Source organism: Castor canadensis, chromosome 8, assembly GCF_047511655.1.
Source record: "Castor canadensis chromosome 8, mCasCan1.hap1v2, whole genome shotgun sequence".
Taxonomy (NCBI): domain Eukaryota; kingdom Metazoa; phylum Chordata; class Mammalia; order Rodentia; family Castoridae; genus Castor; species Castor canadensis.
Window position 1 is genome coordinate 1336173 of NC_133393.1, and position 14396 is coordinate 1350568.

At 37.8% G+C, this 14396-nt stretch overlaps 1 protein-coding gene across 7 annotated transcripts in view; it reads left to right on the forward strand.

The window, feature by feature from the left end:
- The window catches only part of Khdrbs2 (KH RNA binding domain containing, signal transduction associated 2), a 497340-nt gene that overhangs the window by 405919 nt on the left and 77025 nt on the right, over nucleotides 1–14396 (forward strand). For all 7 annotated transcript variants that reach the window (XR_012450579.1, XR_012450575.1, XR_012450578.1 and 4 more), the window contains exon 7: nucleotides 4–86. Coding sequence is in view for 1 of the 7 variants with exons in the window: in XM_074081820.1 (XP_073937921.1) it covers nucleotides 4–86 (83 nt within the window). In the remaining 6 variants the exon portion in view is untranslated. The remainder of the gene's footprint in view (nucleotides 1–3; nucleotides 87–14396) is intronic.

The following is a 14396-nucleotide window of genomic DNA, read 5'->3' on the forward strand; positions in this document are numbered from 1 at the left end:
CAGGGTTATGATGACAGCTATGGGGGTGACTATGATGGTCAGGCCTATGAGTCTTATGAGGACAGCTATGTGACCCAAACACAGAGGTAAGGCCCCTGTCCCAACCCCCTTCCCAGAGCCATCTCTGAGCGGCTCCTTTATTCCTTGAATCTGAACCCTGGTTATGTTACATGAGAGCTTCAAGCAGCTGTTTTCTCCATTGTCTTTCTAAATTATTCAGTTGCTTACTAGACTGTGAGAGGTAAAATGTAATCATCTTGCAGCTGCAGACAGTGAAATAACAGTGTGTTATTGAGTGGTGATTATCATAACCAATCAACTCATTAAGCAATCTCATACATAACTAAGTACTGTTGCTTTTAGAGATTATGTGAGGGAACTTGGTATTAAGATAATACAAAACAAGGCATCTGTTCAAAGTGCATTTTTCCTAAAGTGTAATTTTCATTTGTAGAACGAAGCATAAGGAAATGTTATTGGTACTCTACAAAGAGAAAAATCCTTAAAATACCTTATACAATCAAAACTTTCTTCTTTGCTTCATTGCTCTTTATGATTATTGAGTATATCTCTTTAGATTTTCCCAAAATTAATGATATTAATAATTTTTTACTCTTTGAAAGTCAGATTTATGGAGATGTTATTTACACACAATAAAATTTACCCACTTGGGATATAGTTGAATGTGTTTGGCAAATGAAAACCACAGCATAACTACCACCAAGCCAGTGTAACTATCACCAAACCACACCTTAACTACCACCAAACCACAGTGTAACTACCACTAAGCCACAGTGTAACTACCACCAAGCCAGTGTTACTACCACCAAACTACACCTTAACTACCACCAAACCACAGTGTAACTACCACCAAACCATAGCATACCTACCACCAAACCAGTGTAACTACCACCAAGCCAGTGTAACTACCACCAAACTACACCTTAACTACCACCAAACCACAGTGTAACCACCACCAAACTACAGCATAACTACCACCACGCCATAGCGTATCTACCACCAAACCAGTGTAACTACCACCAAGCCACACCTTAAGTACCACCAAACCACAGTGTCACTACAACCAAACCACAGTGTGACTAACAACAAAATTAAGATGTAATGTTTTCAGCACCCCATGTTTCTCATGACCCTTTGTCATCAGTTTTTTTGGCCTCCATTAGGTCCTGGAAACCACATCTGCTTTTTGTTGTTATAGTTGTGTCCTTTGTAGAATTTCATGTAAGTAGAAGCAATACAATAGCCTTTCTCTCTCTTTGGTATTGTGGTCATTAACATGCAGTAATTATACAGATTAATGATATTCACTGTCACATTTACATGATTTATAGAGCAAGTTCACCTACCGTTCTCAACCCTCTGTTCCTCTCCTCTCTCTCCACCATTTCCTGGCCCCATTCCCAGTTCCACATAATCCCCTTTGACTTTAGGTCTTTTTTTAAAATTTACACATATGAAAGAAAACATATGAGACTTGTGCCTCTGGTGTACTTCACTTAACATGGTGTCATCCAGTTTCCTGCAAATAATAGGATTTCATTCTTCCTTATGACTCCTTATGACTTCCTTATGACATACTTTGTATATGTATGTGTATAGATGATAGATAGATAGATAGATGATAGATAGATAGATAGATAGATTATAGATAGATAATAAATAGCTAGCTAGCTAGATAGACAGACAATAGATGATGGCATATTTTCTTTATCCATTTATCAGCTGATGGCACCCAGGCTGATTCCAGAGTGTGGCTATTGTGATATGCTACAACAAATATTGGCACATTTTGTATGTCGGTCTCATTTCCTCTGAGTACATACCCATGACTGGTATGGCTGGGTCTCGTGGTAGCTCTGTTTTTAGGTTTTGAGGAAACTTCACACTGTTTTCCTCTTGCTCCCCATCCTTGCCAGCATTTGCTGCTATATGTTCTCTCAGTGATAACCTTTCTAACTGGGCTGAAATGAAATCTCATTGCAGTTTGATTTGAATTTTCCTGATGACTACAGAAGTTGAGGAAATTTTCATATATTTACTGAGAAGTGTCTATTAAGATCCTTTGCCCGTTTTTTCTTGGATTTCTTGGTTTTTGGTATGTGTTTTGACTTATTTCTATGTTCTGGATATTAACTGTCTCCTGAATGACTAGCCAGTGAATATTCTCTGCTGTCTCTTCACTCTGTGGATTGTTTCCTTTGCTCTACAAATCCTTTTTCAGTTGATATAATACCATTTGTCAATTCTTGCTTTTGCTACTGTGCTTTTGGGGTCCTAGCTAAGAAATCTTTTTTTGTGCCAACATCTTGAAGTGTTTTTCCTCCAGAACTTTCTAACTTTCAGGTCTTACATGAAGGTTTTGATTCATTTTGAGTTGATTACTTACAGAGTGAGACATAAGGATCAATTTTCAATCTTTGACATGCAGACAGACATTGGTTTTCCCAGCACCATTTGTTGATCGGTTGTTCTTTCTCCATTGTGTACTTTGGCATCTTTGTTGAGAATCGGCTGGCTAAAGACATGTGGGTTGACTTCTGGATCTGCTCTTCTGTTCCATTCATCTGTCTGTTTTTATGTCAATACCACGCTGCTTTTGTATTTTGGCTGTGTAGTATATTTTAAAATCAGGTACTGTGATGCCTCCAGCATTGCTCTTTTTGCATTCAATCTGTACATTGCTTTTGGTAGTGTGGCTATTTTAACAATATTAATTTTCACAATCCATGAACATGGGAGTTCTTTTGATTATTTTTTATAATAAGTTTCTATTAGGATATATTCATTATACAGGAGGAGATTCGTAGTGACAACTTTGATTAGACTTATATTGCACATTATTTACATTGGCCCCATCATATCTCCCCTCAACCCCCTTCCCCCCCACTTAAAGTGATTGCAAGAGGGTCCTTAGTTCTGTTTTATATAGGTACATGAAGTCCACCTACCATATACTGTCACCTTAATCTCCTTCCTTCACCCTCCCCTCTTCCACTAGTATCCCCCCGACACTGTACCAATTTTACAGTTCTCATTTTCATTATTAATATTTAATCTTTTGATCTTTATTTGGTAGTTTATAATTTTTACAATAGTCTTTTTAGTCCGGCTTCTTTAATTACCATAATGCAATTAGTATTCATTCAAATTATATTAGTATTTTATTCTTTTTCATTAGTGTGTATTAATTGTGCAGAGGGGTTTCACTGTGATAATTCCACACATGCATAAAGTACTTTGTTTAAATTTGCTCCCTCCATTATTTTCTAACCCCTCTTTTTAAAGCATTTTGATGGGTTTCATTATTTTAGTTGTATACATGCATATGAAGTACTTTGATCATATTCACATGCCATCCTCTCCTTTTTCCTTCTTTGCAGTTTGAGTTTTTTTAAAGAGAGATTTTAGACCAGATTTCACTATATATTCCAGGCTGGTTTCAAACTCATGATCCACCTACCTCAGCCTCCTTACTGCTGGGATTACAGGAGTTACAGCCATGCCTGTCTTGTGCCATGTTTCAGCATATGAAATCACCAGTTTGTTTTTTCATTCATCAAATGAAGAACATTTGGGCTGCTTTCATTTTTGGCATTTATATATAAGATTGATATTGAAACACATGCAATTTAAGAAAATTTAATCATGTGAATTTTTTCTTAGAAGAGTTATAATTTTCCTGGCAAAACAGAGGAGTCCATGTGATAGTTAAGTAATTGTCACCTTTGTGTGATTGACAGAAGCCAGCAGCATTAGTCAGTTATTCACCTGCTTTGTTGGCACCCAAAGAGACTTGAGCAATAGTTTTCTTGAGGAATTATTAAGTGGTATTTTGGTGAAGAGAGGTGACAAGAAAGATACAACTCCAAGGTCACTATGATGTGGAATAAATCTTTATATATTACGGAAGGTGGGACTTTCCATGGCCTGAGGGCAGCATAGTGGTGTGGAGGCAGATTCTACTTGGAAAGGAAGATTTACTCAGACACTGTGTGCAGTTACTGAACAAATACCTTTGCAGCAAGGTATGACTTATGACAACACTATGGAAATAACCGCCTTCAACACCGAGCAGTGGGTTAATTTGTGGTACATTAAATAGAAAAGCCATTGTGAGCCAAGAGCATCTGCTGAGAAGAACATCTTAGCTTTAACCTTCCCAGTTACCTATTGGAATTTTGTGTCTTGTCACTGACACTAAGTTGAGTGCTTTATGCAAATTGACTATGTATTTAGAATATCTGCTAATGTTATCAGTCATTGCTAACACAGCATTGCATGTTAGTGTATAAATAGGAATTAACTTCTTTAAAAATCCTTTGGTAGAAGACATGACAACAGCACAGTGCAAATATAACCAAAAGAGACTGAAATCATTCCTCAGTGTAAACCCATAGAGCTACATTTAGGTCATAGACATTTTGGAATTAGTTTCTAAAAATGAGGGGTTTTCTGTATCTTTCTTGTGGTGATATTTAAATGAGCTCAACTGACCCTCAGTGATAAGGAAGAAGAAAAATATAGAGTTGGGATCATTTACTATTGAATATTTGAAAAGTGAACGCCAGACTTACGGAGCATATGAGTGTATAAAAAGTAATGCCATATAGAATTACATTGTAAGACAATTTATAGCTTTTTTTAGAGAAGGATAATTTATATGCAGAGGAATATTTCCATGTTCTTCAGCTGCCTTTTCTTTCCCCTGGTCTCTTCACATAATTTTCTGTGGCTAAATTCTTCCTGTTCTTTCATTCCTTGATCAAAAACTCACTCTTCCAAAAGGTCTTTCTCTAGTTGTTTCTTCTGCAAGCTCCAGGAGCACCACACATTTACTTTTCTGTAGACTCTTTCTCTGCCTGACACTGGGAATTTGTGTGTTCTTTGTCACCCTTACTGCTTGTCCAGAATCTGATTCTTGTCTCACACCTCCACACACCTGATCTCAGTTTCTCATGGGGTGGGTGGATGTTTGTTCAGAACATGAATATCAAGCCTACTGTGTTCCACACTGTGGTGTCCAAAGAAAGATCCCCATTCCTTAAAGACAGCACCAGACTCAGAATTACATGTATTATATTTACTGACAAAATGGCTGTGTTTTTCTCAGATAAGAATGTTGACCCAGAAGTGAAAAAAGAAAGAAGACCATGAAATGAGTTGCAATGAAATGAATGCACTTCATTACAGTATTATAAAATGTCTATTTCAGTCAAAATCATGCCCTCAATACTGACATAGTACCTGGCACACTAGACATTCTTGATAAATTAATTAGATAAATAAATGCATTAGTGAATTATTTCAGAAAACCACACAAGAAATAATCTTCAATGTAATATCAGTGTGTAATAGAGAAGCATGACCACTACAAATACATTGGCAGGTGTATTAAAAGCTTACCTTTAGGTTGTTTTTATTGGTCTAGCTCAATCAGAAGACAAAACTAACAATTCAGCTGGGGGGGGGGTTGTTGTATCTTAGTGGTAGAGGACTTGCCTAAGATGAGTGAGGCACTGGCCTCCATCCCCAACACCACAAAAAAGCCAGGTGAATGAGAACTGATTAAGTGGTTGTGGGCACCATACAGTGCAGAAAACATACAGTTACAAAACTTAATGTTTAATATTTTTTAAATATTTTCTCTTAGTAATTATCTGGTATTTATAGATGATTGATAGATAGATGATAGATGATAGACGATAGATAGATAGATAGATAGATAGATAGATAGATAGATAGATAGATGGATAACAGATATTTCAAACAAAGGGCAATCAATTTAGGAGAGACAGAGGGTTCATTTTTCATAAGAATTATTCTAAGATTTTTTCCCAAAAGTGATGGCTCTTTAGTTGGACTTTGAATGTAACATTTGATTTAATGGAGAGAAGTGTTTAGTAAAGAAATTAAACACATGAGCATAAAATTCCTCCAGCATTTACAAACACTGTAAATTAACATTTTGGCAAACAAAGCATATAAATATTATTTGTTTTATTGCAATCAAAATCCTAAGAAATTCCAACATATAATAGGATATGTGTGACTTAGCAGAACTGAGATAAAAGGTAAAAAAATTCAGAGAAAATAGTCTTTAAGTGAGTAGTTAACACAGGTGCACAAAGAATTTGTGGAAATTATGAAGCAGAACCTGGGAGGTGCCTAAGTAGAATAATTACCTCACCCTCACCAGAGAATCTCATGGAAGTTCACAAGGTAACAACCCTACCAAGGTTCACCCGGAGTTCAGAAGCTGTAACGACTTTAATTAATCCCCAATTGTGTTGTAAGGCATCACTGGTTCTGGAAAATTTGAAATGGATCAGAAAAGGCACCATTCTCAGGATTTCTCAGAAGATGCCTCAGCTGAGTGACATATTAATGCCTGGTGAACATGACAATGGCCTCAGGTATCACCGACCATCTTCTTCTCTTGCTCCATGTCTATCAGGAAAAATATTAAAGAAATAGACTGATGGATTTATTATGCTGCCTTCAAGGTACAGCACTGCTCCCACTGTTTCCAGGGCAACCTGCATATTTGAAATCTTTGGCTTAAGACAAGTCACATCCTGTGATTAACACCTTTAATTGGACCAAACAAATTCTGCTCAGGTTCTCATACCCCATTTTTGAGGTACTCCTCAAAGACATCACATTTTCAGAGATCGTCTTCTGAAATCATGGAATAGCACCAACATTTCCCAATGCCCAAATTTTCAGTAGGAATTGATACTAAATCAAATCATAGATTTTGAAAAAAGTAACTTTTATCTACCTAGATGCAAGATACTTTCATTGCAAATGAAAGTCAAACATCAGTTCTGGATTTTTTATTCTAGTAGTAATTTATGAAGTGTTAAGAATTTATGAGTTTCCAGTGTAAGTTTTTAACTGTAGACTGGTGGAACAGGCAAAAAATCAAAATGCAAGCTTTTGCTGTCCCTGAAACATGATCAAGTGAGGAACTCATGCAACGTAGGAAAAGAAGCCATCCCTCTGCAGATTAATGAAGGGAAGTGTCAGGAAAACAAAGGTACATCTCCTAAAATGTAAGGCAGTGCTTTCCAGAGTTTTCTAAAATGAAGACCATTTTTGAATATCTGTAAGTGCCAGTGTCCACGTGGTAGGGGAGAATGATACTCTTAATCTACACTAATAATAAGATGATTATTTTCATGTCAGATGCCACAATGGACAGTTTAGTCCCCTGTGGCTAGTTTACCCAAACAAGTGCTCTACTACCAAAAATAGTAATGAAAGTGAGACAGAGAAATCTGTAGGAGAGGCCACTTGCCATGAGCTGAGACCTTGGCTCAGAGCAGTCTCCATGGCCATCTTCCAGGGAGGAAGCTCAAGAGTTACCAGTCCACCCTTCAGACTTCCTCCCTGCAGTCTCTAACCATTGGCTGGACCTGTTAGAAAGCATAGGACAGGAGACCTAAGAGATGGGCTGCCACTAGTCTTGCTCCATACAGAGAGCAGGCTAGAAGGGAAAGTGCCCATGGGAAGGCAAATGGAAGGGATCTGGCCCAACGTTCAACGTTTTCATCACATTTCAACAAGTAGTAGTTGTACATGTTGGGGCCAGTTGCTTGACGGTATAAACAATGCTATGAAATTGCTATGGAAACAGTCGTGCTTTTAAATAAATTCTTTGTTTCATTTATGAGAAAGCATCTATGTATTTGCAAACAAGTTAAAATGTACAGCAAACATACACATACATAGTTGATGGACAAATGGATTCTCAGAACCTTCTGCATAGCTCCTTAGCTTCTCAGTGGTGGAAGCTCAAAGAATGAGAACCATTGTTTCGTTCTCCAGTGGCTCCTTGGGATTTTTGGCTCATAATAGCTAACAGTAGTTTTGTGCTGAGTGCTGTGCTAAGTGTTTGGGAGCACATGTCTCCTTGCAAGAACACACGGGGCTGGTACTGCTCTTTAATTCAAGTTAATTCAATCAGCGAATGTTGGATTCAAACCCACAACTACCAAATCCAAATTCTTAGGCATACAGATTGATAGATAAACAATTTGAGAGTTTGTTGCTGTGTACCTGCACATCACAGAGAGAATATGCACTTAAAATATAGTATGTATGAAGGGAGTTTTCAACATACTTTTTAAACATTTGTGACTAAAATTGAAATAATTTAATCATTGTCTTTAGGCTATAAGATTAATGCAAGTGCATGTGTGATGCAGAATTTAATAAACATTATGTTTTTAAGTGTATAATAGCTTCTTCTATTCATTTAAGTAGTACTTTTCAGGATAAACTGACTCACCCTCATTTTATAATTCAGTTCTCTTACATCTCAATACTATAGTCCAGGATGAGATTGAATTTTAAGGTTATTGGATTTGAGATATTTTCCCACAGTTATTATACAAGTCAGTTGTATTTTTCATTCCATCTACAGATCTGTGCATGCATAAGCAGTAGATTTTATATGTTTGAATTTAACCTCAACTGAATGACAATGGAGCTCTTATTACTTTTCTTTTTAGTCCTCATGTGGTGTATTTATGTTAAGCCCTTATGATGGCCTCTTAGTTTTATGATGGACATAGTTTGTTTCCTCAAATTATTTATTATGTATTCATTGCAATTGTTGATTTTGCATTAATTTCAGGTTAATTTCAGTAATAGCCTTTTGCCTGAATAAAGTTCTTTTCATCAATTAGGAGAGTCAAAAACCATTGTCCTTGACATGAATGGGAGTCTCACAGGAGAACCTAATTGTCCCAGGTAGTAACTGCACCCACTTAACCCTTTGTGGAGATGAAGACAGGTCAACAGGCCAGCCATTTCTCTACCAGACTTGTTCAGAGATAGAGACACCCCTCAGCAGAAAACAAGAATACATGAGCAAACCAGAGTTTCAGAAACGAGTAGGGCTATGTCATCTTGAACTCTTAGAGAACCTGCTATGCTGCAAAAATCCCAGCACTCTGATAGACTGAGAACCTAATACGGGATTCTGGTTCCAGTGGTAAGTGAGAGGAGCTTGGCTGTGCCAAAACAAACAACAAATAAGTAAAAATAAATAAGTACATGTTGTATAGATTTAAATAGCATACTCTCCAGGTGCCTGTGGCTCACACCTGTGATCTCAGCTACTCAGGAAGCAGAGATGAGAAGGAGTGAGGCTCAAAGCCAGCCCCAAGGAAATAGTTTGCAAGACCCTATCTTGAAAAACCATCACAAAAAGGGCAAAAAAAAAAAAAGCAGCATTCTTAAGGGGTGAGAAATGGCAGGTTATGCAATAAGGGGTGGTAACCACTGTTGACAAATTGCAATGTCCCCAATCTAGAGGAACTATCTGCTGGTGGAGTGACTCAAGTGGTAGAGTGTCTGCCTAGCAAGTGTGAGGACCTGAGTTCAAACTCCAGTACCACGAAAACAATTATAAAGGAACTATCTTTTGTTGAACTTTAAAACATGTAGTATACACACAAGGAAAAGGACTCAACATGCTACTTTTCTCTTTTTTTTCCTTCCCCAAGAAAGGCTGAAAATCTAGCCTTCCAGTCACTATTTCTTTATAAGAAACCACCTTGAAATTTGTATTAAACAACCATTTTCATTATAACAAGCTCATAGATTTTGTGCATCAGGACTTTTAACAAAGTCTTTTCACAAGTGTTTTAACAAGTGTCTTGACTCTGCTCCACTGTGTTTGGGTGTTGCTTAAGGTGGAAAGGCTTAAATGCAAGGCCAGGCCAATGCTTGAGGACAGGACCCCTCTGCAGATGCTTTTCTAATATTGTGTCTGGCAGTTGATGCCGTCGTCACTGGTGCCCTAGTTGGGACCCATGGTGAGGATGTGCATCTCATCCTCTTCCTACCACCAAGGCTTCCTGATGGCATGGATGCTCAGATTGAGAACCCCAGCCTACAAAACACAGCTGCATTGCCTTTTGATTTAGCCTCCTTCTGTTCATAACAAATGAGTTTCAAGTCCAGCCACATCTAAGAGGAGTGGCATTAAACTTCCTTGGTAAACAGAACCACTGGCATGGTTCAAGGATGGAAAACATTCTTGTAGCCATTTTTAGAGAAGCTAACCTGTTACATCAGTGCTTGGAATTTCAGATGCTAGCAACTAATCTTTAAACACTGGAAATTAAGCAAAGCATAGTCATGGTCACTATTCTCTAAGTTCTTTTCTACTCAGAATGATCAGGATGGAGAGGAAGCTAGTATACAGAAACTGCTCAGTAATAAGGATTCCTGCAGAATGGCTACTTGATGCTCCATAAAGGTCTACACTACCTGGTCTATAAAGCAGGTCCTAAAATCCAAGGGACTATTTGTAAACAATCAGGGAAGAAGACAAATGTGTAGCATGTGGAAGCATAGAAGGGCATGCTAGAGGATAAAAGACAGTGTGAGAAGCCAAAAGTGGAGGTTAAAAAGAGGATACCAGAGAGCAGAACAGAGGCAGAGCTGGAGTTTGATGGATAGGGACAATTTGGCCAGGCATGGGCACCATCAAAGGAATGAGAATGTGATTCATTACTAAAGACCTAAATGTTCTTCAGGCAGAGCAGAGTGTAAGACATTTGGGAGTGGTAAGGTATTCAGTTGACATGATAGGAAGAATTGAGGAAAGCCTACACACAGCTCACCAGAATAAGGAAAGAATGATATTTGGATAGAGTTCAAGGTATCATTAAAACTAAAAGTTGGTTTAAAAAAAAGCAATTTTACCAGTGAATAAATTGTGATTAATTTTTTTGTTTGGAGAAGTATACCAAGCCAATTTGGTATTCTGAGCTCAATTGGTTCTCCATTAGTTACTATTCCATTCCTTTCTTGAACAACTTTTCTGTGCTTTCATGGCTTTCTTTGGTTTCTTAGTCAACTTGCAAGTCAAAAAACAAAGCAGCCACAACAAATACATCAAAACAAAAGAACCACCAAGTCCTGATATTTTACACTTGGTCTGCTGGTAATGAGACAGGGGAGATGGTCTTCTATAACCTTGATTAAGATGAAAAGATGCACCTACATGGTCTTTAAATCACGGAACTGGAAAAACAGAAACAAGATCCTGGAAGGACCTTAGAAAAGGGAACAGAGGGGCGCACACCTGAAATCCCAGCACTTAGAGGGCTGAGGCAGGGGAAGCGCAAGTTTAAGGTCAGCCTGGGCACCATAATAAGACCCAGTCTCAACAAAAAAGAAATGAAAGAGAAAGAAAAAGAAGGAATAGGATTTACCTAAGATGAATGTGAAATAGACTCAAAAGAAGAAGTAGCTATTATTCACAGTTAGAATTCCTTTTGTAGTTTTTTCAACATCTTTTTTTCTTCATTAAATTACTGTTTGTTCAGCTTGCCATTGCTAGATGCTGGAAATAGGATGGCTAGCAAAAGCAATGCTTAAACTATAGGATTGCACTCGTATAGTGCAATAACACGAATCAGAATTGTTTGCATTTTATGAAGTCAATGAAATGTGTGTGCTGTGTATTCCATATTGCTCCAAGTGGTATCTGTGCTACAAACACATTAATATTATTGCATTTAAATACGTGAACTTTCCTAGTAAGTTCTGAGTCATGTGCAGTTTTTGTCACCTGGTTATTTCAGACACTTGATTTAAGAAGAAACTTTTGAGGATTGTGGTGTGGCTCAGGTGGTACAGAATTTGCCTAACAAATGTGAGGCCCTGAGTTCTATCCTGGGGACAACAAAATGAACAGGCTTCTAGTTTCAGAGCTATGAAATTTGAAATTCATATAAAGTAAGTAATTTCAGAGATTTTTAAGTGTGAAATTTATAAAAATAAGTCCAAATAAGTGATTATACACTTATATTCCATAATATTTGATAAGATTCAATTATATGAAAATGTGAAAGAGGCAAAAGAGAGGTGTGCAGGACTGGGCAGGGGCCACTCAGCATTTCCTGAGGTGGAGTTTCTAATTGAGCTAAAGTCATCCAGGACACTAAGCATTTGCATATCCTATATCTCTCTTAGGTACATCATAAACATTACCTAATGAGGTAGAGAGTTTTATGCTCAAGTCACAAATAAAGAACCTGGGGTTTCAGGTATTTACCATACCCAGGACTTATAGCTTATTAAGTGAAAGCCCCAAGCTTTGGCTGATGTATGTGCAATTCCAGAGTCTTTGTACTTATACTATATTACTTCCCAAATACTTTACCCCACTTTTATTAGGAAACTCTTAAACAAGTGTCATCTCTTTCCCCATAATTTCCACTTGTATACATTGGTCTCTTTTCTGTCTTGTGAAGCTATATCTTCATAAATCCAGTTTATTTTTTCTTCTGCACCTCTGTCCCTCTATTAAAACCCAATCCAAACTCTGGCAGAGTAACCTTGCCACACTCACTTTTCCCTGCATTGCCTGATGATTTTTCATTCTTTCTCAAAAAAACGTGGGCAGAGTCTTTTTTATCACACAGTATCATTTATGTTACCTTGACGAACACAATCATACCTCTTCTACACTCAAACCTAAACCTTCATCCAGGCTCCAAGAACAAGCCATGTGTAGCCCAAATCTCAGGGAGAGCCACACCCAGCTCCAGCCATAGCTTTCAGCAGCCCCAGCTGGATCAACCAACCTCCAGCCAAATCAAAAATAATGAGCTTAGTAGTTACTGTTGTAGCATCCACATTTTGAGGTTGTTTGTTTTCGGCCTTATTTTCTCAGTATCAAACTGGTGTGAGGACATGGTTTTCTTCTCAGTGTATCGTTATTCCCTGGTTTTGTCTTCTCAAACCATTTCAGTAGTCCAGGTGTCCCCTGAAAGTCTGACATAGTGCTCTTCAGATATATTCTATCAGATGAGTAGATGTGCAAGAAAATGGCAGTGTTGTACCCTGTGCTTCTTGCTTCATTGTAATCCTGACTGTACAGTTTTCTTAAGTGGTTATGTCACATTATTGGGTTTTATTGAACTTGTTTTCAACTGAAAACCAGGTTCTTTCTAAATGAACTTCTGTCAAGCCAGTTCTAACCTCATCCTGCATCTCTGCAGTTGAACTTTTAAAACCTCAACACAGAAATGTGCACTTACCACTCTTGACATTTTCCCTTGTTGTTCAAGGTCACTTATTGTTGGTTTTGAATGACCTGGTTGAATACTAATTCTTAAAACACACACACTTAGTTATACTTTCTTGCATGGCTTAAATTTATCTTTCTATTCAGGAACTTTTCAATGGAAATATTGGGAAAACAGGACCAAGGACATTTAAAGATTCATAGCAACCTTTAAATCGACATTGATCACTAATCAAAACATGAGAACAGTTATAACCATAGCCATGAATCTGCATTGCTGTGCTCTTAGACAGCTTACAAATCATTCACATAGAATTTGTGGTGCATTTTTAAACTACTCATTCCTTTAGTCAACAAATATTCACTGAATGTCACTATTCTGGGTCTATGTATAGTCACAAAAAGCATAGCCCAGCTTTGATTTATTCACAGTTATTGTAGTTTTGGTTTTTGTTTGTACAAACTATGATCCTGGACTTCTGAACCAAAAACACTGCAAATGAAGTTGGAAATTTCTGCACCCTGCTGAGGATCTGAAGACAGGGCCTCTCAGGAAGCTATGTTGTTTGCCCAGTATTGCTGCATTGATTAGGAAACCATCATGCTCTGATAGAGTGAGGTTCTTGTAAATGAAGATGTAAGCGAAATCTTACAGAAGACAAGTGGGAAGAGCTGATACCTTCATGGCAGGCTGGGGGAATCCTCAGTGAGAAACTGGCGGCTGGGTACAGATTATGTTCACGAGTGGAGATAAGGAACCAGCTGGGTAGGTGACGTAGAACTTAGCAAAGGAACTTGTGCTCTGTACTAAGGAATCTTCGCTCAGCCTGTGAATGTGAGAAAAAGGAGACAGGAAAATACCTGGTGACAATTCAGTTAGCGCATGCCACACTGGTGGTGCAGGAAGGCAAACACTTAGAAGGCTGCTTTCCTAGATTTTTTTCTGTAATTCTGTATTACCACCAACGTTCAGTAACAAGAAGGCTTCATAATAATTCTGCTTTACTACTAGTGTTCAGTAATAACTAGGCTTTTGCTCACAGAACAGTGGAAGCTTTACCTGACTTCAGTTATATGCTGAGTTTCTAGATGAATGTGACCTCACTTCTTCACATAAAGACAAATTTATCAAAACAGAATCATTGCTGTCAAGGTGCATATTCTTTTCCAAGACTCTGAACATTTGATTTTAAACTCCCAGAGTCTGGCATATGAAAATAATGCCTCAATAACAAGTGGTTTGAGAACATTACTTGGATCAGGAATGACTGCATTTGTGACTTGAATAAAGAAGAATAGCCCCCTGTTTACACATGGCCAC